General features: G+C 39.6%; 1 protein-coding gene across 1 annotated transcript in view; it reads left to right on the forward strand.

Annotated features, from left to right (window-relative positions):
• The first annotated feature begins 3,429 nt into the window (after nt 1-3,429).
• Nucleotides 3,430-12,498, forward strand: part of chst8 (carbohydrate (N-acetylgalactosamine 4-0) sulfotransferase 8) — a 150,999-nt gene continuing 141,930 nt past the window's right edge. Inside the window, exon 1 of the mRNA XM_030089726.1 lies at nt 3,430-3,614. Coding sequence (XP_029945586.1) covers nt 3,455-3,614 — 160 coding nt within the window. The 5' untranslated portion in view covers nt 3,430-3,454. The remainder of the gene's footprint in view (nt 3,615-12,498) is intronic.

The following is a 12,498-nucleotide window of genomic DNA, read 5'->3' on the forward strand; positions in this document are numbered from 1 at the left end:
TATTTCTATTTTCTTCTATTTCACTTTGCATATTTGCTGCTTGTCCATGTCCTGTTGTTTTGAACACACTGTTGCAATACTCCTGGGTAAATATGTTCCCATGACAGTAGCAAGACAATCTTGGAGCTCATTTTCTATCATTGTGACCAGAGTTAAGGTCTCAGGGTAATTCTTGGTAACTTTGATGTAACCAGCAAGCAACGAGCTGGATAAAATAAGGAGATGATGCCAATAAGCACAGCAGGATGCCAGCATCATTTCAGTTCAGGCTTTAAAATCTTGACTTAATTGAAGGATTCATTTCATCAAACAACATCTAAAAAGCCCAGAGCTCATCCAGATAATGTAATCCTGCTAAATTGTAATTGGTTAATATCTTATGGACTACAAATAAAGACAAAGGTGCTTCTGGTGACATGTTGTCCTGTTGCCTGTGCAGTCTGTGCACAGACGCAAATATTCCTTTATGGAAACGAGTAAAGTAAAACCAGTTTTTTTTTTCCTTCTCTTAGAGGGATAAAAATCACTGTCATTCCCCATCACTCTTAAAGCACAAGTACAAACAAACCTGCCGGCATAACTGATACGGATTTTATTATTCACCACCTTTCTTCTACTTTGCTGTATTTTTTTGATATCTTCTGCATCAGGTTTCTTTTTTTCTACTTTCTTTTTAGATTCTGTAGGTATTGCTATAGTCCTCTGAGGAATTGGATTTCTTCTGCACATTCGTGGATTTGTGCTGCATTTTATTATCTTTGTACTTTATCATCTGTACCAAACAAACGGCAGATCTTGACAGGACCTGCTGTACGTCCCGGTGCCGCCACAGGATATGCTCCACATTAGCTTTTAATTTCTTTTTCATCAGTTATTCATGATTTATTTCTGGGTTCTGAATTTAGCACAGGGGTGCAACGTGAGAGTCAAACCTATGCAACAGAAACGGAGCCAATATTATTTTCTGCTACGGCAACACATGCTTGAGTAGTAACCAAAACTCATTTGCATATTAATTCGAAGACAGATGCTGTTCGGTCTTTCCGCTGCATAAACAGACCTCAGAGCTGGTTGGCACTCATGCCAGTCCAACTGGAATAGTGTTTACTGATCTGTATCCTTACAAACACAACGCAGACTTCTTTATTTGGAGGAATTAAGTGTTCGCTCCGTCTCAGTGTTGAATCTCTAAACAGCTCTTCTACTCTCAGTTTTTATTTTCAACTTAAATACTTGAAGAGGCTGAGGCAGTGGTTCACAAAAGTAACACACCCGTGGGTTATTTTTTTTGATTACCAAAAATGAAAAGTTATTCTGTCCTTCTGTCTCTGCACTCTTATCACATTCAGAATGATAGGATTATTTCTTCTGTGAATTTAAAGAACAACGTTAGACTTTCTGTTTATTCTGGAAATCAGGAACCCCCGCTGAGATCAGAGGCAGAGCTGAATTCGGCCTCCCAAGAAGACGCGACATTGAGCAGAATGACTTTACAAACCGTTAGCCGGCGTTAAAGGAAAGAGCCGTGTTATTTACGATATTAAAAGTAGCAATACTGCATTAGAGGAAAAGAAAGAGGCGTGCGGAATGAAGTAGACAAAGTCAAGTCACATTTATCTATAGAGGACTTTGCCAAAAGTGAAGTACAGTCATAAGGACACCTAAAAGTAGTAGAATCAAAATAAAATGTTAAATATCAAAAGTCTGCTTGATGCATCGCCACCTTCTACATCAGATTTGGATCATTCATCTAAATCAGGGGTGGGGAACCCTGGTCCTGGAGGGCCGCAAACCTGCATGTTTTCCATGTCTCCCTGCTTCAACACAGCTGATTGCAATGAGGCTCGTTATCTGGCTTTCTGCTGGACTTGGCCATGAATCTTGATTCGATTCAGGTGTGTTGAAGCAGGGAGACATGGAAAACATGCAGGTTTGCGGCCCTCCAGGACCAGGGTTCCCCACCCCTGATCTAAATAATCGAGCTAAAACTTTCACTTCTTATTGAAAATGTTTAATTTTGGATTTCCAAAGGGTTTCACATTAAAATATGCAATGCTTTTTGTGTCTATTAGTGAGAAATATGGCATTCCTTACGTATGTTAAAAGAAATAAGTTGGGGAAGGTTTTTTTACTATTTACTGTATATCGGGCTGCAGTCTTGTAATAATCGATGTTATAATTTTGGCCTTGATGCAGTGTAATGAAGCCAATAAAGTAATAAGTTGTCAATAAACACATTTTATCCATTGTTTGCCAATAATATAAGGAGTTTTTACATGATTGAGGTAGCATTAAAGTAATCCTGTAAAAGTGTAAAAACTGCAAGAAAATAAAAAAGGATAGAATTTCTCTTATTGGAAGCTTTTAATGCAGGTTTTTTGCAGTTTGCATAAGAAAAATAACTCGTGGAATGAATATTTGTCTTATTAACTCATGGTGGATGTTATTACATTATCAGCTTCATCACATTCAAAACGGCTAAACTGATGAGGCCATTGTTAGGCTGCTGGTTGTGACGATCTTCCAGTCGTCGCGGTCTTAGTTTGTTTCCATTGTGCTTCTTTACATTTGTCTTAAAGTCAGAGAAAAAAAAAGTTTGTTTTGAAACCAAACCTAACCTTAACTGGAAATAAACCCTCTTGTTTATTCACAGATTGCACCTTGTGCATCATTAAGTACGATTCTCTGAACAACTGTTGCATTTGACTCGAGCTTGTTTTCCAAAGTCCTGCTGCTGTTGTGTTTGCTGATACTGTTCTCAGTATCTGTTCAGCATCAGAGGACATGTTTTTGTTTTTGCTGCCCATTTGTGACGTCCCATTTTTCTTCGTCTTCTATTTTTTTTTTTTTTTTTTAAGTTACCTTTCTCTCTTGTGCCTTCATTTCCTGCACAGGTGTCAGCCATGTGTGCTGATTGTGTTCCCTGCCCTCATTGTTTCCACTTATGCATTGTCGGTTTCCTTATTTTGGATTAGGTTACTATGCCACTTTATTCTTGCTCATCAGGTGCTGCAGGATTCTCCGTACATAATTGCTGGTTTTGACGTTCACTTTCTTGACGTGGCTCTCTGCTTTGCTGTGCAACTCGCTCGTCGATCAAGCTTTGCGGGTTGAACAGTGCCTGCCTGATTTTGTTTTCTCGTGTTTGATTCTGCGAACAGCCTTGCACTTGACTTATTTTCTTGCTCGTCTGGTGGGTTCAGCTTTCGAATGTGTTCTATCACGTTCTGTCATATCGATCTAAAAACGTCACAACAGATCTAACAGTTGTTGCACATAGAGCAGCTGGCTGAAGGCACTTGGTTATTTTCCACTGGTACCGTGACTCGTCTGTGTGAAACTTTTAATGCAGACCTGATGCACGGAAGAGGAAGAAAAGAAAGCCTATTACAGTTTCCCTCTTTCTCCGGCCCACTGTAGAAGCGGTAAAGTCAGCGCCTGACTGCGCCACATCATGCTGTGGATGAAGTGGAAGATGGTGGGGGACTCCCTGCGAGGACGGAGAAGGCGACTGCCCTGCTCCCTCTGGTTCGTCCTGCTGTTCGCCGCTGGAGGCCTGGTTCTCTTCATTCACCAGCAGGATCTGTCAGAGATGGTCCAGCAGCAAGGCCCAGGTTAGTCTCTGCAAAACACCATATGGTCCCACCAGTGCGGCTTTTTAAAGACTGATAGTTGTGCAGCTGCTTTGACAAATTGCACAGATGTTTGGGTTTGCTGAGAACCTTTTTAATTGATCCTGTTTGTATCCTGCTTATTCTCGGAATGTTCTCTGCAGGTTAGTTGAATGTTAAACATTTGATTTAAACGGGCAAAATCACCCATACATGCAGCTTTAGCTGGAGAGATAATCTAGAAAAATCCACAGGCGTGAATTTAACCTACACAACCTGGACGAGCGGTGACAGCTGTAGCCATAAGCCATAGGTTTACAGTGTCGGAGTTCATCCGTGGGAAAGGAGTAATGAGCAATATGTAAGCACAACGTGTAGCCACATCTGTCTTTTGTGTGTCATTGGCTGCAAAGTGACGATTCATATGATTCAGGGGCAATGGTAAGAAAAAAAAAAAGAAATCACAAGGAAACATGGGTGCAGCTCGGAAACAACCTAAAAATTTAAAGAAACGAGTGATTCATCAATGTTGTCTGTATAGTTTCTGTAGAGAGACTGTATAGCTGAAGATATTTTTCAGGCAAATCGGAGAACTACCCACGCAGAAACAAACACAGCTGCCTTTTCCTGTGCAAGCAGAAAACCTGGACACAAGCATCAATGTACACCTGGAAGCATGCACACACACACACACACACACGCACGCACGCACGCACGATGCAAGCAGGTGCATGACCTCATGCAAACATATGACCACGCACTTTCAGCATTTACAGCAAACTACGTGGATAGAAAGGAAAGAGCAGAAAAAGAGAATTCATGCGGTAGCTCTTTTTGTTGCATGAGCAGAAGACGCGCTGCCCTTTTCGTTCCAACTCAAAGGGCATGTGGTCAGAGTGTCCAATCCTCCTCCAGAAATGAGAATGCACATTCAATTTCCAAATGAGTCAAACCTTTATCCTCATGTGGCGGCCCAGTGTGCCTCGTCCCGGCTCCGGACATTAGGGGGATTGGGGTTTAAGCAGCCGTGGTGGAGGAGTGTCCCGGCCGTGTAGAGCTAAGCTGCTCCAGGTCTCAGAGACAAGAGATCAGCTGCACGGCTTTACACTTCTTTGGCTTGTACTGCAGTGAATTAGAGAAGCATCGCCGGGATCGTCTCTGATGTTGGACCGCCCATAGGGCTGCACCACGATGAGAGATGAGCGAGGTTGCTAGGTGTGTCCAAAGCAAGGCTTTTCACAACTACAAACTTTGAACTTTGTTGGCCCTTTATGCTGAGCTGCAAATACAGCCTGCACAGCTTTTCATTTCACAAACAAACCTGCATGTTTTTTTTTTTTAGTGATGGCCTGATTTTATTTTGATACCGGACACAGTTTCTTCATTTCCATCTAGTCGTGAATTTATCATGTCTGCCTTTAGCTGGTAGAGGTGACGCATGCTGTTGTGCAGTTGCAGCCATGCAGACATGGTATGACGCGAACATAGTTTACTCTTTGGAAAACGCACTGCTGCTACCAAACTGACCACATTTTCACATGAGAATGAGAAGCTAGTTGGTGTACATACATATTTTTAAATCAAATATTCAATATTCAAGTAATAAAGATTTTTCTCCTCACGGCTTATCAGTTGTATCATTTTTCAGTCAGATTAAAGTCCACAACTATACATTTTAGCACACGAGTGTAGTGGTTGTCATTGTTCCCAACAGCTAGAGTCTGCATGCTCTGCTTTTGCTTGAAGTCTTTTCTGTAGTGAAAGAATCAAGTGTGACTGAATATTTTCTTCACCCGATTCTTATAATTTCACGTTACATCAGAGGTTGATCTTGGGTGGCTGTGGTTCAGCTGGTGGAGCGGTTTGTCTTCCAGTCCTAAGGTTGGCAGTTCGATCTGATCCATCTGACTCTTTCTGTCCTGACTCTCCTTATACACTGAGCTGTGTGTGTGTGTGAGTGGTGTGTGAGCTTTCTCTTTTACAGTGTGTGCAAGTGAGTGGATATGACTGATTATGTAAAGTGTGCTGAGACGGTTAAAGGAGTCCATTCATCTTTTTGTACCCCCCCTTCTTTTGCCATTTTAACAATGCATTTTACTCTGTGTGTGCCAAAGTATATTTCTTTTATATTTTATCACGTATGAAGTATATTCGGTCATTTTCAAATGCTGCATGAAATTACCTCCACTTAAACCTCACACTGATATTCAGCTATGTTTGATTTCAGTAACTTTTATCTGACTTTTTGGACTGAACTCTTGAAAAACTGCATTTCAGTCCACATGAAAAGGCAACCAGTTTTAACATTAGTAAGTAAATGAAAAATCAGCCTCTGGTAATGAATCAATATGTGTGCGTGTGCGTGTTTGTGTGATCAAAGAAAATGCTGATGAACCGGTCCAGCCGGCTCTCTGGAGATAAAATCATCACCGGCAGTGAACCTCAGAGAGTCGGAGAAGCTGCAATCCACTTAGTATCTCTACTATCATGTGTCAACAGCGCTGTGAATCATTATGAGCATGAGCGGTGTCACACTCCACGGCAATGAGAGCCACTTAGCCGGAGTGGATTCTCTCCAACCCTCTAATATTCCCCTGATTGTCAGATGCTTTCAGGCACGGTGTCAGGTGAAAAAAAATCGGAGCGTTTACCACGGCACAAACACAGGCAGGACACACACAGAGAGGGGGGCGTGAAAGACGAGCGCGCACCGAGTGTACAAACACAAATGCTATGAAAGCGGGTATTTAATATTCATGACAAATACCAGACCCAGACCCATAAGAGCCGGTGAGAAGTTGGTTCGTGCATTCAAGGATCTCTAGAGCTGAAGGATGATTCAAATCTTGTAAGAAAGAACAAACTGTTGTGTTTGTGCACTACATGACCGTCTAAGAGCAACATCCCGTTTATTTTTTGTCCAGGTCACTGCTGCCACACAGTCAGTTTTAATCATGTTTTCTTAAAAGTATGTTTCTTGCATTATGCATGCACTGAATGGCTGGTGCTCTGTTTAAATAATGAATGCTTTAACCCCAGAGTCTCAGACTCAGTCAGATGCCATGAAAAGAACTTTTGACCTTTTATCAGGACATGTGAGAAAATGTGCTAACTTCCACATGCCGCCCTGTTTCTTCTGAACTCGTGTTAAATTGGTGACAGTTGAGAATGACTTTAGATTTTTCAAATATGGAAGATTATAAATAAAAAAAAAAGAATCATAAAATATTGCAAACAATCATATTATGCCCCATTTAGAGCTCCTAAGCATATCTTTCTCAAAGCCAGGACACCCTATTGACGCACATCAATTGCAAATGCAAAATTGTATTGACTATTGGCTCATCAAATACACTGCTCTTAAATCTAATGCAAGAGACATGCAGAACCTCGTAGCACATTATGTCGTAAGGCAGCTGTTGTTCCACAAACAGTAGAGAGAAATGCAGTGAGAAATCCCAACATCTTGGATATTTTCAGGCTGAAAATAGAGAAATATCTATCATTTTGTTTATTTTTATATTGTTAAAACAGAATGTATCCTAATGAAATAGTGTTTATTTCGCCAATTTCTTTTTTTGGTAACACTTTACTTGAAGCCCCCCTGCATAACACATTATAAGTACATTCATAAAGCATTATAATGCCATTATAACACGTGTAGCTATAGTTATAAACACTCATAGATGATCACAATGCCAGGACCTTACCCTAACCCTAACCCTAACCCTAATCCTAACCCTAATCCTATGCTGTATAGTGCTGTATAGTGAGTTATAAAGCATTGTGATCATGTATTAGTGTTTATAACTACTTATAATGTGTTATGCAGGGGGGCTTCAAGTAAAGTGTTACCCTTTTTTTTTTTTTTTAATTTTGGAGTTTTGAATACTCTATAACCTAATTCTATGGAGTAAAATTAAAGGCAAGATTTATTTTAAAAATGTCCAATTTAAACCGTTTCAATGAGTGCCATATAAAGGTTTAAATTATGTCGATTTCAAAAGTTTCCTTCTGAATGCAAAGAAGTGTGAGGACACTGGAGACAGAAAACTTAAAATTGAAACAAATTGAAACATTGAAAGAATTCTAAGTACATTTTCAACATCACACCATTTGTATTGCCTCCTGCTGTCTATCTGCAGCTTCTACTTTCTGTTTGAACGTTTGTGGCTCATGAAGACGCTGCAGCGTTTCTCTTCAGGGTGACGATGGTTTCAGTGCTGTGGGGAAAGACTTTCCATAGTTTTCAGCATCCATATATATGGCCTTCACACACGTCAGTGTTGATTCACGTGTGCTAGTCATCTGCATAAACCTAAAATTTGTGAATTAATGATATTTTTCCACTCAACCTCTTTTTTTAAATTTTTTTCTTTGTCTCATATTTTGGAACTGTGGTGATCTAAGGCAACTGAAATCCTTAAGGCCAAACCGTGCAAATGATTTTGTTTCATATTTCTTTTTTTTTTGTTGTTTGTTTGTTTGTTTATAAAGAAAGAAAAGAAAAATTAAAAATCGAATCCCTGACTGTATAGAAAAAAATGCACATGTAGCACGTACGGCGGGACAAAGATTAACAGTGACAGATGTTTAGAGCAGACTGTTAGCGTAATGATTTCACTGCTCGCCACAGTTTGGCTCATCTGTGTGTGAGGCCTGTTTGATACTCTGTTCGTGCTCCAAGTCCCCTCTAACATCTTTTAACAACACGATCTAATCTAATACATATTTAGTTTTTTTTTTGTTGTTTGTAAATCCAGGTTGCTGAAGCCCCTCAGCAGCCTCGAAGCTGGTGTGTATTTCACTCCTTCAGCCACAGCGGCGGCAATTATTCCTGTTATGTTTAGGTGAACGGCAGCTCACTTGAGCATTAAAGAGCTTACTCTGAAAAAAATTCTAAATCTGAGCAGATTTTTTTCAACTTGTTTTGGGTGAAAAGGTCTCATTTTACTTGATTTAAGATACATTTACTTAAATATTATATTTGCTCAAGATAAAAAGGCTTGATTTCAGAGAAAATTCTCTGAAATCAAGAAAAATTTTACTTGTTCTATTGGCAGATTTTTTTTTTTTTTTTACTAATTTCAAAGTAAAAATTTCTTAATTTAAGAATGATTTTTCATTTGTTTTTAAACTCTCACACTCTCACGGTTAAAAGTTTAAGGTTAATAGGTCACTCAATCTGTGTTTGAACGTCATTGCAGAAAGTTACAGAACATGAATGATAGACTGTAGTGTGTTGAGAAACTCGTGTGGTTTGATTGTAAACAAAGCGTTGAAGATAGGGAATCATGTCATCTTCGCTTTCCATCGCATGCAGTAAGCCGTGTGTCCTTAAAGATATGTTGATTAAAATCATGTATTCAGAAAAAGTTCGTCAACGCTGGTTCATGTGTCTCACGGGACTTTTGTGCACTGTAGCGCTCCTCTTCTATTACTTCTGTTATAAGTACTGCGACCACTCGAGGGCAAGATGAATCTGAATATGATAATTTCACTGTTATTAATTTAGCATCAGCGCAGGCTAACACCCCACCACGCATAATCCGATCCTCCTCTTCCAAACATAAACCTGTCAGACCACAAATTTATCAAGAGCATCAGGTTTTTATTCTACACAGCTCAGCACACACTTTAAAAAATACAAATGGCAGACAACTTATTTACAAGAAATTATTTACAATAATCAATGAATCTTCTTCATTTACCTTTTACATTGTACAGTTCCATCGTAAAGCCTTGTAGCAAGGTATTCATTACTATGGGTCCACTGGGAGGAGGTTAGCTACAACAATGCCATCATGCTTATATGGGCAATACGGTAAGCAGGCAATATTTAGCAATAACTGTGTGGTGGCTGGCATCTTTATGTCTTGGTTTGAGTAAGTGCTAACAACAGGCAGCAGCATTTCTTTAATGATTGCGCTTTATTTTGATTACCAATCATTTTTCAAATGCTCAGAGTACGTCCAATGATATGTTTTGCAGCCTAAGCACATCCTTTTATCTCCTGCACGGTATCGCTGCCTGGATATTGAAGTAAGAATTTCACTTTACTAAATCATGCATGAGAGACTGTGTGCTGTATACAGAACACGGTGGCGAGGCATTCTTACCAGCCCCCTCACTAAAGCACAATGAGCAAGCAGTATCTTTGCCTTAAGCTATAGTGCTTCACCCCGGCAGAAGCTCATTTCTAATAGAGCCGAGTTATAATACATTGGGTGTCAGCTTTTATCTGCCGCCCCCTTCTTCTCCACCTCTTTATTTGGCTTGCGCTGTACTTGAGAGCTTTGTATCCCGTGGCTTAGGTGGCCTGCACAAGGAGTAGCTGAGAAATCCGCCCTTTTCTGGCAATCTCTTCCAAGTAATTGTTTAAGGACAATTAAATACACTGCAGACAATCTCACGGGGAGAGGAAACACCTGAAGAGTCAGCAGCTGGGATGAATTGTCTGCACAAATCTGCACCGCTGGGTATTTTTCACATGAATATGGGGGTGAGGAGCAAGAGCTTCAGGGAGCAGAAGGTCACCTCTCAAGCACCGACACAGAGCAATCCAGTGATGAAGGAAACCAGGGGAAGTTAGGCTGCACCTGTCGGGAAAACGTGTTTATGAATTTCCGCTGGTTCTCAGTGTTTCATAACAGGCTATTTGTTCAGTGCTTTTTTTTTTTTTTTTTTCCTTTTTTCAACAAGTACTATCGTTTGGCTTATGCTGAATAACATTTTCTGGTTGAATGCTGGACCTACTGAAGCTTTTCACACCATGAAATGGTTTTGTTGGCTGCTGTTGGGATCCGCAGATAACAGAAATCAAACTGTGTGGATATCTGGTAAGAATTTAACACTTTCACTAAAACATATTAAACACTTTAAAATATATTCTGGAGTCATAAATGTTCACTTATCACTTATTTTCTTTAATTCTTTACCAAATCATTGCGGGAAAAGGAACTCCCCTGAACCCCCCTACCTCCCTGGTACTACCCACATTTTCTAAACTATTGATTTAAGTATTTAAACTCATATAAAACCAAATCCTGCTTATTTCAATCCGTTGCTGTAATTTCGGTGCAAATAACTTTTTTTTTTTTTTTTTTTTTTTTTTGGTATTGAAGTTGACATTTCAAAAACAACCCTAGTCCTTTTAATGGGATCTTACAGAAACCTTCAAATTTTCAAATGAAAGCTTCTCTAGCACACCTTTGGCGCTGAATTAGAAGTAAAAGAAGGAAAAAAAAGCCTGCAGGCACAAACAACTTGAACAAGTCAAATATGACATGCTAAGAAACAGATTCATGCTTTTCACGCGGCCTGCTCCATAGTTTTCCACTGTTTATCCTAAAACGGATATGTAAATTGAATTGGACGGCTTTGACGGCGGCGGCTTGTCACAACATGTTAGTTTGAAGGGAAAAAGCTGTTCTGATATGTTGATGGTTCACTCAGTTTAAATAATTAACCCACGTGTAATCTAAAAAAAATTAGCTTAGCATGCTTTCACCGCGCTCTGCCTCCACGTTGCCACATCCGTCTGCCTCCAGCTGCAGCATGCAGGTGTCAATGTGTGGCACTCTAAGCAAGTGGAAGTGACAGAAAAGGCCTCATAAAACACTATAACCTGGAATTAAAAAAGGCAGTCCTGTGCCACAGTTTAAAGTGCTGCATGTCAGAGCAAAACTCTAAATGTGCTTTAAGATTTCAGACCATAATATGTTTTGAACTGTCGACACTGGCAGGTGACGTCCTTGGCCATAATCTTAAAGGAAATTAGATTTTTCAATATTTCATTCAACATAAAAATCAACAGATGTGTGTGTGTGTATATATATATATATATATATATATATATATATATATATATATATATATATATATATATATATATATATATATATATATATGTATACATAATGCAGATGTTTTGTGGCAGATTTCATGTTTTTATGAACATTATTGAAGCTTTTACTGAAACTTTCAGACTCTTGTTCTCATATTATCTTCAGTTTTTCTTTTTTAGAGTTAAAACAATGACTTTAAGCTCATCGATTCAATGCAACCGCCTCCTGACACATCTCTGGCCTTTATTTAGAATCACTTTCATCTCTTTTCACTATTCCTAATCACTAAATAACTGCTTTATGCATAGAACTATCCCTAATAGCCTCTTTGTGTACTTATCTATGTTGGTTTGAACATCAGACGATGGAGGATGCCCATGCGACGACGCCTGAGCTGTTCTGTGCTTCAGAACGTCATGCAGAGGAAGTTTGGTTCTGTCAGTGAGACTCTTCATTCCCACTGGAACTCTCAGACTCTGATCTCGCCCCTTTTTGTTTCTAGTGACAGATGTTACAAAAGATTGTTTGATCAGTTTGATTTTTTTTTTTTTAATGTGGAAATATTGTGACAATAATGCCGAATAATATCTGATCTTGTAAAGACAGCAGCTTCTGGACCACAGCTGTTCTTCTCTGTAAAGAGATTGTTATGAATGTTCTCCACCAGCCCTGCCCGGCTTTAAACTCAGGATCTGGGATGTTGGACTCTTTGGAGACTCTTTGGAGACTTTCTGTGCCTTCAGCTGAATAACAGCTCTGGTTAAGTTTGTTCAGTCTCTTGTGTTTCTCGGTCAGTAATCGCTCCCCCTCCTGTCTGTCTGCAGCTCACTTTGCAGACCGCGGTTTGATCTTTTCATCTTTTCTTTTCTATTTCTCCATCGTCTTACGCTGTACTCAAAAACATCATGTTTTTTAGCAATTTGACAGGTATTTTAAACCTGAGCTGCAGTGATAACCACCACATTGAAATTACCTTGATCACTCCCACTGTGTAGCTGATTATGTTGACCTGCATTTGAGCCACTTTTCTCCAAGTGACC

This window comes from Salarias fasciatus, chromosome 1 (genome assembly GCF_902148845.1).
Source record: "Salarias fasciatus chromosome 1, fSalaFa1.1, whole genome shotgun sequence".
In the NCBI taxonomy this organism is placed as follows: domain Eukaryota; kingdom Metazoa; phylum Chordata; class Actinopteri; order Blenniiformes; family Blenniidae; genus Salarias; species Salarias fasciatus.